General features: G+C 43.5%; 1 protein-coding gene across 1 annotated transcript in view; it reads left to right on the forward strand.

The window, feature by feature from the left end:
• Window positions 1–14,816, forward strand: part of VAV1 (vav guanine nucleotide exchange factor 1) — a 72,671-nt gene extending 57,855 nt beyond the window's left edge. Inside the window, exons 21-27 of the mRNA XM_044443703.1 lie at window positions 1,257–1,322; window positions 2,254–2,285; window positions 2,884–3,000; window positions 4,259–4,346; window positions 6,644–6,758; window positions 12,222–12,373; window positions 14,568–14,816. Of these exons, the coding sequence (XP_044299638.1) occupies window positions 1,257–1,322; window positions 2,254–2,285; window positions 2,884–3,000; window positions 4,259–4,346; window positions 6,644–6,758; window positions 12,222–12,373; window positions 14,568–14,621 (624 nt within the window). The 3' untranslated portion in view covers window positions 14,622–14,816. The remainder of the gene's footprint in view (window positions 1–1,256; window positions 1,323–2,253; window positions 2,286–2,883; window positions 3,001–4,258; window positions 4,347–6,643; window positions 6,759–12,221; window positions 12,374–14,567) is intronic.
• The last annotated feature ends 484 nt before the right edge of the window (window positions 14,817–15,300 follow it).

Raw genomic sequence — 15,300 nt, forward strand, 5'->3', positions numbered from 1 at the left:
TGTAAATTAAGGCCTCGCAGAGTGTAGTACTGAGACATACTTACTCCTGCCCCCTCCATTAAAACAGGAGCCCTGCTTTTAATCTTATACCCAAACAGACTTACCATTAGGATATTTAAGGCCAAATCAACACATCAAGATGGCAGAACTACATCTTTGAATGAAAGTCTTTGGCAGCTGGGTGGGCCAAAGGGGTATTTAGGTAGGGGGAGGATGCTGAACTTTCCCCCTTCTGTCACGCTGTGCTCCCTGTGGCACTTTCTCTCTGCCCAGATAGGAGAGCAGTGACTGGGAGTTCAGTGCCCCCTGCTTGCACACTGGGGGGAGAGGGGGCTGATGCAGGCCTGTCCCAGGAGACAGCAGCAGAGAGGGAAGTACCCATGGCCGTCAGCACGCCAGCCTCTGAGATGCCCCACAGTCCCCAAGAGAAACATCTCTGGCACATCCGGCATGCCCTCAAGATTAGGGTCCTTTGACTATTTAGCATTCCTGGTAAACTTCTCTTTTCATGAGCTAGAAGTCAGCTAGTTCAAAGTTGGGCTGCCTCTTAAATGTGCTAAATTTGAATTTTTATGCTGCGAAGGTTCAAGGACGGGATCTTGCATCCACTCATGGCACACTTTTATCCAAAGACTATTTCTTTGGCAGCAGTGATTTGTGAGCTGTGCTGTAGAGTGCATGAAACTTAGCAGAATTTCCAAAGGCACCTCCAAAGCACTTGTTCCAAAGCACTTGTTCCAGCATAGTTATCTACTGACATTTCTCCTGCATCACCTAAAGTTTTTTTGTCTCTTTAAAAAAAAGAAAGATTCTAATGGAAATCAATCTGACTTTTGTGTATTGTACATGCAGAGGTCCTGGTAAATAAGTTTTGGAGCATCAAAACAGATTAATATTGAAATATATTAGTCATGGAATTACTAATCATATGAATGCTTCTTTTTGTTTTTTTCTTTTTAAGGAGAAGCATATAGCAGCCCTTAAAACAACTGGGAGAGAACATAGAAGATTGGCAGGGGTGCGGGCCTTAATCCTTTGACTCTGCCATAGCTGTAGTCCAGATTGTTCTCTCCCTTGCAGCTGCTACTTGATCAGGAGGGAATCTCCTAATGGCATCAACAATATGTGATACATGGATATAGAAGCACAGCTAAGCACTTCTTGAAGCATAGAGTCGTATCTCCCTTCCAGAAGTGAGCTGCTAAGTTACATTGAATGGAATCTGATGTGGCTTTACTTTCTCCCTCGGGTTGCAGGGAAGGAACATGTCCAGCAATGAGGTTGGCTGGTTTCCTTGCAAGAAAGTGAAGCCGTACATCTCTGTGAGTAACAATTCTCTGCTGCAGTGGCAAGAGTACTGGGTGGGGGGTTGATTTCTTTTGAATAGACAAAGTGCCCCTAAAATCAGCTGGGTATGCTTTATGGAGAGAACAGAAGGCTTGGTGTGTTGTTTGGGAATGTGGGTCAGAGGGTCCTGCTTGTGTGATCCTGTGGGCAGCTGACTAGAGGGACTCCTGGTCTGATCCACCAGAGCTTTTCTTGGGTCAGATGAGAACTGGTTAACTCCTAGCCCAGTGGAGGGCAGTATGTGGCCTGCAAGCCGCATACTTCTCCCTGGGCTGTTTTGATGTCCCCCAAAGAGCTGAAAGTCACACACCTTTTTTATGGGCCTTCCAATGACATGCATGCTCACCATGTGCCTTGTTTTAAAGCAGAAATGTGGAGGGAAGGGGTTTGCCGCTGCTGTGCCACCAACAATTTAGTCATGATTTTGACCATGAGGGTAGTGGAAGTTGTCCTCATTGGCTTCCACAGGGCAGAAATTGGTTCCAAGACACCTGTCCTAGGCATTGCCTTGACAGGCACTGTGCCTGGTAGTAGTTTTCAAGGATGAAGAAGAAGTAAAGCTTTCTCACTTGGATCTCAAAGAAAGAACCTTGCAGCTGAGTGCTATGTTTTACATTTGCTGAATTAGAAGAAAGCCCAGCTAGTTTATGCCACAGAGGAGGAGGCTTGGAAAAATATGATGTGTTCAAATTTAAGCAGTATACTTCTGTACAGTATAGCTGACATCATCCTTTGGATGGATTCCTTTCTTAACTTGTCAGTTTTTGCTGCCAAAGTAAATGATGCAAGGCCTTACCCCCTACAGTTTTCTTTCTTTCTTTCTTTTTGCTTAACACACATGCACACTCTTCCCTGAAGGGAAAACAATTCAAAAGAAAAAAATTATTCTGCCTTTTCCTCCCCCAGACTCCTCCCCCAGATCTATCAGTTTACCACTGGTAAGTAATGAAAATGCTTTTTATTCTGTTCTGTCTTGTATGAAGCCTCTGCCTCTGACTTTCCAAAGCTATATATCATGCAACACAGATTTATCCCAAGTGCACTCAAACCTTGCTGTCCACCTATTCCTCCATACTACTGGCAGATCAAATGGGTGACCGCATAACCTGCGTAGAATGCCTGTTGCACAACTTTCTTATGCTCCAACATAACTGTTATTTAAATGCATTCTTTCCACATGACCATTGAGTGATAGATTGAAAACTTTTCTATACCATCCCATCACAGGCATCTCAGGACAGTTTACAACACATGTAGTCCTACAGCACCAAACTGAAAGCATGGCAATGGGGAGAGGATGCTGCATAGTCCTGGTCTTCCTTGCTCCCCCCCCCCATTTTCATGTTTTGATAGAGCAGGCATTAATTCAGGGGCTTCATGAGAACAGCAGTAGTTACACTGAAAGCCCAGTGCCCTCACTGAGCTTGCTTATAAATTTTGGTCTCTTTTCTTGTGGTAGTAGTTAACTCAGTGGAGTACAGAGACCCCCAGTGACTGAATCATGTACTGCATTTAACAGCAGCCCTCTTTGCACAGGTATGCGGGATCTATAGAAAGGACAGAAGCAGAACAAATCCTTGCCAGTCGTTCAGATGGGACTTACCTGGTGCGGCAGAGAATCAAGGATGCAAGCGAGTTTGCCATCAGCATTAAGTAACCCTAATTCATGTCAAAATTCTTTTCTATGCAGAAAATGTGTGTGATATAATGTAGGTGTGTGCAACCTGGAGTATGTTGGACTATAATGTTCATTATCCCTAACCATTGCCCTTTCTGACATAGGGTCCTGGGAGTTGTAATCCAAAACATCTGGTGGGTTGCCTACCACTGGTATACTGAATTTGAAATGCCAGAAAGAAGCCTTTGAAGCTGGCATAGTTGATATGGATAGAAAGGAATGACTTTTACACAATCTGCACTCTGTTAGAATAATTTGGCTCAGGTTTCTTTGGAAGTACATGCATACCTCTTCTTTGCAGAGCTCTGTAGTTTGGTAGAGTGCATGTTTTGCATGTAAAAGCCCCCCACCCCATTCTCCAGTGCTGCCACCATCCCTGTTTCAGTTCCTGCTACCTAGAGTTTGAAGGGATTTTTCTCACTGAGATCCAGGCAGTCATGCTGAGCTGAACTAGATGGACCAAGAGGCAATAGGAGCAAAGGAGATGGCTTGCTGAGGACAAGTTTCAGGGTTGCTGATGAAGGATGGCCCCACCAGCAACATGTTAGTCCACTCAGGAGAAGAGGGCAGTTCATGCAAGCACTTCCCCAGATCAGGGCCTAGATGTGATGGAGCCAGCAATGCCTGTAGAAACTCTCAGTATGGATTCCTGCTGAAGCAACTCCTAGCACCAAATTGGAGCTTTTCCTGAACTGAGGAGTTGGCAGTACCAGTCTCTCATTAAAGAAGGGTGTTGCAGGCAGCCATGCAATAGTAAGCATATATTTCCCTATTTCAAACATCAGTGTGCCTTTGCTATGCTCTCACAATTCCTTAGATGTTGATGAGATCCTTCATTTCTGCTTCTGTTTTTTTCAGAGCATTTCGCTCCTTTTTTAAGTGAGTTATTCATTGCAACAGGAAAGTGACCCTCCATCTCCTTCTGTATTGTGCTATAGCACAGCTCCACCTGGAGGCTGTGTTTCAGGAAAGCAGGAAGGAAGATCTTAGTATTGCAATGAAACCAAGAGCAGATACAGCGAGTAACAGCTCAGTGAATGCCTTGTGTAGAAAAGCCCATTTTTTTCTACTCCTTTCCATTTTGAATGAGATGCATGTCATACCTGTCCTAATGCTTCTTAATTAGATCTGCAAGTGTTTCAAATGAGGTGGTAGGTTAATGCCAACCATTAACTTTCCTGTACAAAAATGAGGAACAGGACACCAAATGCTGTGTGGATTTCTGACCCCTAGGTTCAATACTGAGGTCAAGCACATCAAAATTCAGACCAAGGATGGGCTGTATCGCATCACAGAGAAGACAGCCTTCAAAGGACCTGTAGTAAGAATCAGTTTGCCGTCCTATAATCAGTTTGCCGTCCTATCTTCACCACAGTGGTTGTTACGCCTCAGGAGAGAAGTGGGGGTTGGGGGAAGAAACTGAGAAGAGAAAAACATGAAAAAGTTGGAGGGAGAAGATGAGTTACAATACCTTTCTTTTCATTCCAAGTTAGAAAGAAGTAAGAACTTTGGCAAGTTTAGTTACAAATCAGAAATGCATGAACAATCTCAAGTTTGGGCTAGTTTGCTTTTCACATTGAAAGCTACCACCAAATGTGTGATAAGAAGCAGAAGAGATGCTTTTTCCTTTGTCCACCTGATGCAGTTCAAATGACATAGCAACCCATTATGGGTTGTGTGTGGTCCTGACCTGAACCAATTTACCCAGAGTTGCTTGTTTGTGGGCAATGAGCCACCACACCAACCCATGAGCTGTTGTAGGATTTCTTGTACCCATGATGGGTTGAATCTGAGTAACAAACCCCATCATTGCTGCAGGGAATCAGCTACGGAAAAACTTGGCAACAGCAAGAGTGGCAATTTTTTTTTACCACTCTTGCCAAGTGGATTTGGCTGACTTCTGGTGCCAGCTCCCTGAAGTGCCTAAGTGACACTTGGGGGCCACTGTTACTCTTTTCTGGCTCCCCATGACTTTCCCTCTTTTTGCCCCAGATATCATTAAATTGTGAAATGTCATGATCCCCATTTTAACAGCCATGGGCAGTCACTTCAGAGTGCCCAGCAGTACTTTGGAGAGCCTGCCCATGATTGCCAAACATTTTCAAATTTATTTTTCTTCCACATAATTTTTGCAAATATAGAGGCTGTATACCAATATACTTGCCTGCAGAGATATTTTAACCCTTTGTAAATCTCACTTTAAAACTAGAACTTTAACTTGACAGCTAAATTGTGACATAGTTGTTTGTAGTTGCACAAGTGCAAGTTAAAAATTAAGAACAATTATTTTCACAAATATTTATGAAGATTACATGGCTCTGTATGTGTGAGTGGGGCGGGCACATGCCAGCAGCACCTCCAACTTGCTGCTGGAGCACTTTGAAGTGACTGCCCATAGCTGTCAAAATAGGACTTGAGAAGTTGGCTTTACAGTTGGCTTTTTGATCTCCAAGAAATAAATAATAAAGTGAAAAATGCTACAGCAAGACTAAAATGCAGGGAGTAAATGATGTGTTCTTCATGCGGTGTCCTCTGGGATACCTGTGTGAGAACTGAAGGGAGGAGGCCAACATTTCCAGAGTGAACCTGATTGTCAGACACACCACAGGCCGCTCACATGACAACCAACCCACTGCAGCTTATTGCCAGGGTGGGCTAGTGTGATGTGAGAACATGCCCACTATCACCTTCACATGAATCTGTTTTCCAGCCAAGGGGAAGGGAAGACACAAGAGACTCCTGTTTATTCCTAATCAGGTGAAAACTGGTTCTGGGAGGGCAAATTTGAACAGACAAATGACTAGAAGGAAATTAATTAAGCATCCTTTCCTCTTCTTCCACTCAGACTGATACCTGCTTTCCTTTAACAACAAAACAAAACTATTTGGGTCAAAACAAACTGTTTGGGTCTAAAACTAAATTGACTTCCCTTCATTACATAGGTGAATACAGCAGCCAGAGACCAGTTTCTCTGAGTACATAGTCTTTATTCTAGAATGGTATAATCTCTAGAAAGGCTAGTCATTCAGTTTGGAGCTATAATGAAAATTAAGAATTCTTCAATGAGGGTCTTTCTAGGGACAACAGTTCTAAAATATGCAGAGAACTCATACTCAGTAATATACAACAGACTCTGTTTGTTGTGTACTGGGGGATATTTTTGTTATAATATCACTGTTAAAATCCTTGGTTAAACAAATTATTGAGAGATAATTCATGCAGCTCCTATGTAAGATATAGCTTAGGCCTATGTAACATATACTTTAGTTCATGTCCTGTCCGTTTTGTTACAGACAGGCCAGGATAGAAGTCCTAGAAAGAGACCTAGAGTTTGAGGTTACTGCAGGAGTTAAGAGGGATTGCTCTTAAGAGGGATTGGGCCATGGTGTAGTGGCCCAATGGCTGGCTGGCAATACTTTCTCTCTTCAGTGAATGGGTTGGGGGCATCTTACTGATCACACTGAAGGCTGTCCCTCCTCTCCAGTGGACCTTTTGTGCAAGCTTGCTGCAATTATTATAAGCCACCTAGGAAGGCCTTGGCAGTTATAGGCAGCCTATAAATATGTGTACAAAAAGTAAATAATTAAATAATTAAAGTCTTCTAACTTTTCTCTCTAGGAGCTGGTGGAGTTTTACCAAGAGAATTCCCTGAAGGACTGCTTCAAGAGCCTTGATACTGCCTTGCAGTTTTCTTTCAAAGAACCTGAGAGTAAAACAGCATCCAAGCCAACTGGTATAGTATCACAGAATCATACAATACTAGAGTTGGAAGGGGCCATGAAGGCCATTGGGTCCAACCCCCTGCTGTTGCAGGATGCCACATTACACCATCCCATTCAGATGGCCATCCAGGTTCTTTTTGAATATCTCCAGTGTGGGTTTCACCTTGACTGTCTCTAGTGTGGGAAAGCCCACTGCCTCTCTAGGCAGCTGGTTCCACTGTTGTATTGCTCTGACAGTGGGGAAGTTTTTCCTGATGTCTAGCCTAAATCTGGGTTGTTGCAACTTGAACTGATTATGCCATGTCCTACGCTCTGGCATCAGCAAGAGATCTTGACCTTCCTCTTTGTGACAGCCTTTGAGGTACTTTCAGAGGGATATCATATCCCCCCTCAGTCTTCTCTTCTCAAGGCTGAACATGCCCAGTTCTCTCAGTCTCTCCTCATAGTGCAGTGTTTCCAAACCCTGGATCATTTTTGTCACCCTCCACTGGACCCCTTCTAATTTACCTGCATCTTTCTTAAATCTTGGTGCCCAGAACTGGACACAGTATTCCAGGTGAGGTCTGACTAGTGAGGAGTATAGAGGAATTATGACTTCTTGTGATTTGGAAGTAATACTTCTGTTAATGCATCCCAAAATAGCATTTGCCCTTTTAGCAGCTGCATCGCCAGTTATGTTGAGCCACATATTCCCCGTCTTGTATCAAAGCATTTGGTCTCTTTTTCCTAGGTGGCACTTGTCCTTATTGAATCTCATTCCGTTGCTTTCAGCCCAGTGTTCAAGTTTATCAAGATCGCCCTGGATCTTCATTCCGTCTTCTAGGGTGTTTGCTATTCCATCCAGTTTGGTATCATCTGCGAATTTGATTATCTTTCCTTGCACTTCCTCATCTAAATCATTAACAAAGATGTTGAAGAGCACTGGGCCCAGGACTTGAACCCTGTGGCACCCCATTAGTTACCTCCATCCAATTTGAGAAGGTGCCATTGATGAGCACTCTTTGTGACTGATTTAGCAGCCAGTTTTGGATCCGCCTAATAATTTTTCCATCTAGTCCAGTTTTTACTAATTTGCTTATCAGAATGTTGTGTGGCACTATGTCAAAAGCTTTGCTAAAGTCTAGGTAGATTATGTCCACAGTGTTCCCTTTGTCCATTTGGGAGGTTACCCAGTCAAAAAGAGAGAGAGAAAGAGAGAGATTAAATTATTCTGACAGGATTTATTTTTGATAAATTCATGCTGGCTTCTATTAATCACTGCATTTTCTTCAAGATGCTTGCAGATGGATTTTTTAATCATCTGTCATCACTCTGCCATCCACTTTAAGTAGCTGGACAACCTTCTCTTTCTCATGTCTTTTGTTCTGGATGTATCTGAAGAAGGCTTTCTTGTTGTGCTTAGCAACAATTGCTATTCTCAGTTCATTTCCTGCTTTAGCCTTCCTGATGCAATTCCTTGCTATTCGTTTATATTCTTCTTTTGTGGCCTGACCCTGTTTCCACTTCCTGTACACGTTCTTTTTTTTCTTTCAGGCTGTCATTTAACCTTTTGTGGAGCCATGTGGGCTTCCTCTGCTGTCTTCTACACTTTTTACTTGATGGAATTGTTTGTAGTTGTAATTGGAGAATCTTCTTTTTCAAGATTCCCCATCCCTCTTGGACACCTTTTCCCTTAAGAGGTGTTGCCATGGCACTTCGCTTATCATTTTTCTGAGTTTGCTGAAGTGCAGGATGCTTGTTTAGCACCAGTTACCCTTTGTCTCCTTTGTAATTGAGAATTCAAGTATCATACGGTCACTTTCCCCCAGAGTTCCCCTGGCTATTAATTTGTCCACCAGGCCATCCCTATTAGTTAGTATTGAAGATAGCTGATCTTCTTGTACCTTCCCCTACTTTCTGCTGGAGAAAGTTGTTTGCAACACATGTCAGGAATCTCTTGGAGGGGCCATGCTTGGCAGAATTTGTCTCCCAGCATATATCAGGGAAATTGAAGTCCCCCATAATGAGTACATCATTCTTCTTGGAAATGCTGGCAAGTTGCTTTTCGAAGGTTGCATCCTTGTCCCTTTTTGACTTGGCGGATGGTAATATATTATGGTAATATAGTCCAAAAACTATGTTTTTCTTGTTTTTTTTCTCCCTTTAAATTTAGCCAGATGCTTTCAATGGGGCTACTAAGTTCCTCTTCTTGTATTTCCCTGCCAATATATGTGTGTCTTACATATAGTGCAACTTTACCTCCCTTTTTGTCCTTTCTATTTTTTTTTTTTTGACCCCTTCATGGATCACTGCCTTGTCATGGTGAAGGGGCTTGTGTAGCTCAATGAAGGTATGAGCTATGCGGTGCAGGAGTACCCAAAACGGACAGGTCATAACTGAGAGCTCTGACAAAATGTGATCCACTGGAGAAGGAAATGGCAACCCACTCCAGTACCCTTGCCATGAAAACCTCATGGAGAGTACCAAAAGGCAAAAAGATATGATGCCGGAAGATGAGCCCCTCAGGTCAGAAGGTATCCAATGTCCTACTAGGGAAGAGCAGAGGGCTAGCACTAGTAGCACAGGGTTGATCTCCTCTAGGACTGACTGGTTTGATCGCCTTGCAGTCCAAGGAACTCGCAGGAGTCTCCGCCAGCACCACAATTCAAAGGCCTCAATCCTTTGGCGCTAAGCCTTCCTTATGGTCCAGCTTTCACAGCCGTACATTGCAACTGGGAAAACCATAGCCTTGACTGTACGCACTTTTGTTGGCAGGGAGATGTCTCTGCTTTTTAGTATGCTGTCCAGATTTGCCATAGCTTTCCTCCCAGGAGCAAGCGTCTTTTAATTTCTTGGCTGCAGTTCCTGTCTGCGGTGATCTGGGAGCCCAGGAAAATAAAATATGTCACTACCTCCATTTCTTCCCCATCTATTTGCCAGGAAGTGGGAGGACCGGATGCCATCATCTTAGTTTTCTTAATGTTGAGTTTCAAGCCAACTTTTGCACTCTCTTCCTTCACCCGCATCAAGAGACTTTAGTTCCTCTACATTTTCTGCCAATAGAGTAGTATCATCTGCATACCTGAGGTTGCTGATATTTCTCCCACCAATCTTAATTCCAACTGGTGACTCATCTAGGCCCGCCTTCTTTCTCATGATGTGCTCTGCATATAAGTTGAATAGGCAGGGTGACAGTATGCAGCCTTGCTGAACTCCTTTCTCAATTTTGAACCAATCAGTGGTTCTGTGTCCAGTTCTCACTGTTGCTTCTTGACAGGCATATAGGTTTCTCAAGAGACAAATAAGATGGTCTGGTACTCCCATCTCTTGAAGAACTTGCCACAATTAGTTGTGATCCACACAATCAAAGGCTTTAGCATAGTCAATGAAGCAGATGTTTTTCTGGAACTCCCTAGCTTTCTCCATGATCTAGTGTATGTTGGCAATTTGAGCTCTAGTTCCTCTGCCTCTTCGAAACCCTGCCTGTACTTCTGGTAGTTCTCAGTCCACATACTGCTGGAGCCTAGTTTGTAGGTTTTTGAGCATAACTTTGCTAGCATGTGAAATGAGTGCAATGGTGAGGTAGTTTGAACATTCTTTGGCATTGCCCTTCTTTGGAATTGGAATGTAAACTGAACTTTTCCAATCCTGTGGCCACTGTTGAGTTTTCCAAATTTGCTGGAATATTGAGTGTAGCACTTTTACTGCATTGTCTTTTAAGATTTTGAATAGCTCAGCTGGAATACTGTCACCTCCACTAGCTTTGCTGTTGCTCAAGACTTCCTAAGGCCCATTTGACTTCACATTCTAGCATGTCTGGCTCGAGGTCAGTGACCACCCCATCATGGTTATCAGGGACATTAAGCTCTTTCTTGTGCAGTTCTTCTGTGTAATCTTGCCACCTCTTCTTAATCTCTTCTGCCTGTGTTAGGTCCCTGCCATTCATGCCCATCTTTGCATGAAATGTTCCCTTCATATCTCCAATTTTCTTGAAGAGATCTCTGGCCCTCCCTATTCTATTCTTTTCTTCTATTTATTTGCTTTGTTCATTTAAGAAGGCATTCTTATCTCTTCTAGCTATTCTCTGGAATTTTGCATTCAATTGGGTGTATCTTTTTCTCTCTCCCTTGCCTTTCACTTCCCTTCTTTCCTCAGCTATTTGTAAAGCTTCCTGAGACAGCCATTTTGCTTTCTTGCATTTTTTTTCTTTGGGATGGTTTTAATTGCTATGTTTTGTACAATGCTGCGGACCTCCATCCATAGTTCTTCAGGCACTCTGTCTATCAGATCTAATTCTTTAAATCTATTTGTCACCCCTATTGTATATTCATCAGGAATATGATTTAGGTCATACCTGAGTGCAACAAGAAGCTCATGATTTGAGCCACAGTCAGCTCCTGGTCTAGTTTTTACTGACTGTATAGAGCTTCCCCATCTTTGGCGGCAGAGCTCATAGTCAATCTGATTTCTGTGTTGACCATCTGGTGATGTCCATGTGTAGAGTCATCTCTCGGGCTGTTGGAAAAGAGTGTTTGCTATGACCATTGTATTCTCTTGGCAAAATTCTACCAGCCTGTGCCCTGCTTCATTTTGTACTTCAAGGGCAAACTTGCCTGTTATTCTGGTTATCTTTTGGCTTCCTACTTTAGCATTCCAATCCCCCATGATGATAAGGACATCATTTTTTGGTGTTAATTCTAGAAGGTGTTGTAGGCCTTCACAGAACCGGTCAACTTCAGCCTCTTCAGCACCAGTGGTTGGGGCATAGACTTGGAGTATTGTGATGTTGAATGGTTTGCCTTGGATTTGAACTGAGATCATTCTGTCATTTTGGAGATTGTATCCCAGTACTGCTTTTCCTAGTCTTTTATTGACTATGAAGGCTACTCCATTTCTTCTGAGGGATTCTTGCCTGCAGTAGTATACCTGATGGTCATCTGAATTAAATTCACTGATTCCTGTCCATTTTAGTTCACTGATTCCTAAGATGTCGATGTTCAGTCTTGTCATCTTTTGTTTGACCACATCCAGCTTGCCTTGATTCATGGATCTTACATTCCAGGTTCCTATGGAGTATAGATCTTTGTAGCATCGGACTTTCTTTTCACCACCAGATACATCTGCAACTGAGTGTCCTTTTGGCTTTGACCCAGTTGCTTCATTCTTTTTGGCGCTACTAGTACTAGCCCTCCACTCTTCCCCAGCAGCATATTGGACACCTTCCAACCTGAGGGGCTCATCTTCCGGCGTCATATCTTTTTGCCTTTTGGTACTGTCCATGGGGTTTTCATGGCAGGGAGACTGGAGTGGGTTGCCATTTCCTTCTCCAGTGGATCACTTTTTGTCAGCGCTCTCTGCTATGACCTGTCCATCTTGGGTGGCCCTGCACAGCAAAGTTCATAGCTTCATTGAGCTACGCAAGCCCCTTCGCCACGACAAGGCAGTGATCCATGAAGGAGTCCAAGGCTAACACATCCATATTGTTTTCTTGGCAGGGAAAAACTTGAAGTACTTTCGTTCAGCAAAGGCACGCTACAGTTTCTGTGCACGAGACCGGACTGAGTTATCCCTCACAGAAGGAGACATCATAAAGATTCAGACCAAGAAGGGACCACCAGGATGGTGGAAGGGAGAGATCTATGGCCGGGTGAATACTTTTGTATCCTTAAAAATCTGGTTAAAAGTGGTTACATTTTAGATAGAAATTAGAGTGATATGCACCCAAAGATGCATATCCGTCCTAGAAGTTAAAAACTTATGGCTAGATGGGGAAGACCCAGGTTCAGAGCTCCAATAAACCATGAAGCTCATGGTTCTTGAATCAGTTTTTCTTTCTGCCCCATGAAGGTGTTGTAAATATAAGACAGAGAATGGGCAAGATGCTAACAGGCAGTTTTCAAATAAATACAATAAATACACAAAAATAATTAAAGAAGCCATGCATCCTGAGTTTGACAAAAGAAAATACAGAAATGTAATAAATGGAGTTAGTATCTGGTAGTGGTGCTCTGCCTGAAGCTTGCCACAAACACTTATTTCAGATTTGCAGAAAAGTACAACAATTAAAAATAAAAAACAGTTCTCTGAAGTTAGATGCTCAGGTTTTACAAATATAGGTTGGTTCACAGCCTTGATGTCCTGAAGATGAAAAGCTGTTCTGCAGTGGCATATGGATCAGTGAACTCAGCATAATTAAACAATAGAGTTTTTCATCAATTCCACCATTTCAGGTTGTAAATTAATGTAAATGCTTCTCTCCCATAAGAAGAAAAGCTCCCTGCATATAGAAGAACATGACGCCCAGGAGGCAATCTGACCTTTTTCGTTTTTTTCCCAGCAATGTCACATATTTCTGTTGATGGTAAAATGTATTCTGCTAATCTGCAGGATCAGAAGTAGTTTAGGTATTATTTTGTTTCAATTGTGTTTATTTCATTTGTGTGTTGCCCATAGCCAAAGCTCCCTGGGCAATTCACAAATCAAGAGTTTAAATCAGAGGTCCCCAAAGCCCGGGCCATGAACCAGTATCAGTCTGTGGCCTGTTAGGAACCAGGCTGCAGAGCAGGAGGTGAGCGGTGGGCAAGCGCGTGAAGCTTCATCTGAATTTGCAGCCGCTTCCCAGCGTCACCGCTGGGGAGTGGCTGCAAATACAGATTATCATTAAGACCCTTTTGGTTTGGGGCGTTGAAAGGGGGGGGGGGGGCCTGCGGCGGCAGCAGAGCCAGGCAGCAAGTGGCATGGAGAAGCTGGGGAGGGCGTGTGTGAGTAGCCACGGAACTGGGCAGCAGGTACGGGCTGGTCTGCATGTCGGGGAGGCGGGCGAGCGAGGCACAAGGAGGCCGAGTTAGCCCGGCGCACGTGTGACAAAGCGCAAGGGGGCGGGGAGAGCTGCCGCCAGGCTGCGAGGCCTAACTGAGGCCCCGCACCACCGCTGCAAGGCCCCTTCGGGTCTTGAGCCTTGAGAGGAGGAGCGAGTGGCAAGTGGCGTGGGAACTGCAGGTTGAGGGGCGGCTCCCACCGATTCTGCATTACGGTGAGATGTATAATTATTTCGTTATATATTACAATGCAATAATAATAGAAATAAAGTGCATAATAAATATAATGCACTTGACTCATTCTGAACTCCCCTCCCCCCCACCCCCAAGTCTGTGGAAAAATTGTGTTCCACAAAACCGGTTCTTGATGCGACAAATGTTGGGGACCACTGCTTAAAACTATAAAAAGACTTGTGCAGTGTGGCTGCCTGTAACCCTCCCAACCATTATAAGCAAGACAGTGCAATCTTTTTCACTACATCTTGGTGAAAATTGCCCAAATTATGCAAAGAATCATTCACAAAAATGACTTGCCATGTACAAACATTTCTCTGCAGTTTTGATTCAGGTTGTACCCAGACTGCTGGTTAATGATGAGACACAGGCAGCTAAGGACATGGAAGTTGAGTCAGAGTAGGGCTGGGACCTGAGCTGGATGCAACTGTAGGGCAACAGTTACAAAATAATCAAACAGTTGCAAGCCAGGGTCTAGAATAAGATAAGCACTGCAGAACCAGAACCAACTTGAGCCTGAAACTAGATGAGTAATCTGAACACAGCAACCACTATAAGGGAGAGCCAGAACTAGAGTCAAGCAGAATCAATGACAGATCCCAGACAGTTCTAACCGAGGAGATAAAACAAAGTATTAGAGGGCAGCAGGAAGCACAGCCTAAGAAGCATAGACCAGAGATCTCAGCTAGAAATCTTTGCTCAAGCAAAGATTCAAGTCTGACTCTCAGAGCATTTTCACTGTTTATTATGGTTCTAGTAATTCCTTGGCTTGATGTGCTTTTTCTGCAGGTTGGCTGGTTCCCTGCAAATTACGTGGAGGAGGATTATTCAGAGTACTGCTGAGGGTATAGCCCAAACAGACAAAGTGAAAGATCATTTGGAAGCCCATCACGGAATAACCAACTGAATCAGTCAGTTTAGAGCTGATGGAAAAATTACTATTATTTATGAACTCTTTTCACTCCCCTACCTCTATTTCCCATCAATTCCTGTCCTTCATTATGTGTTAGTTCTAATAAACAGAGTGGCTAATAAGAATTTGGCAGTGAATGTATCTTTGTCTATTCCAAAGAGCAAACCTCATCACCCACGGAGATCAAAATAAAACTCTCACAAGAAAAGCTGCTTTTTAGCTTCACAGTTGCTCATAGCAACAAACATACTGTCACCTAAGATCCCTTCCTAAGTATGTTGTAGCATTATACTACAGCATGCCATCTCCTTCTTTCCTGAATTGTTCCAGTGTCCAACTGTGGAAGCACCCCAGTCTGAAACAAGAGGGTTCTATAGTTGTCAATGCACAAAATGTAGCCTCCCCGGAACCTCCACTATTATCCCAAAGTGGTATTGAATCACAGAGGAAATTTACATGTGGCAAAGAGGTCTCTGGGACCTTCCAGTGCAGTCAAACATGCTGTAATAGCCTTAAAGAGGGTAAAGCCTTGCCTGACCAATTGCCAATTTGGCTTGCCTTTGTGCTTCAGCCAGCAGAAGCAGAAGTCATTAAGCAGAAGTCATGTTT

Source organism: Varanus komodoensis, unplaced genomic scaffold (genome assembly GCF_004798865.1).
Source record: "Varanus komodoensis strain SLA01 unplaced genomic scaffold, ASM479886v1 scaffold42, whole genome shotgun sequence".
Taxonomy (NCBI): Eukaryota; Metazoa; Chordata; class Lepidosauria; order Squamata; family Varanidae; genus Varanus; species Varanus komodoensis.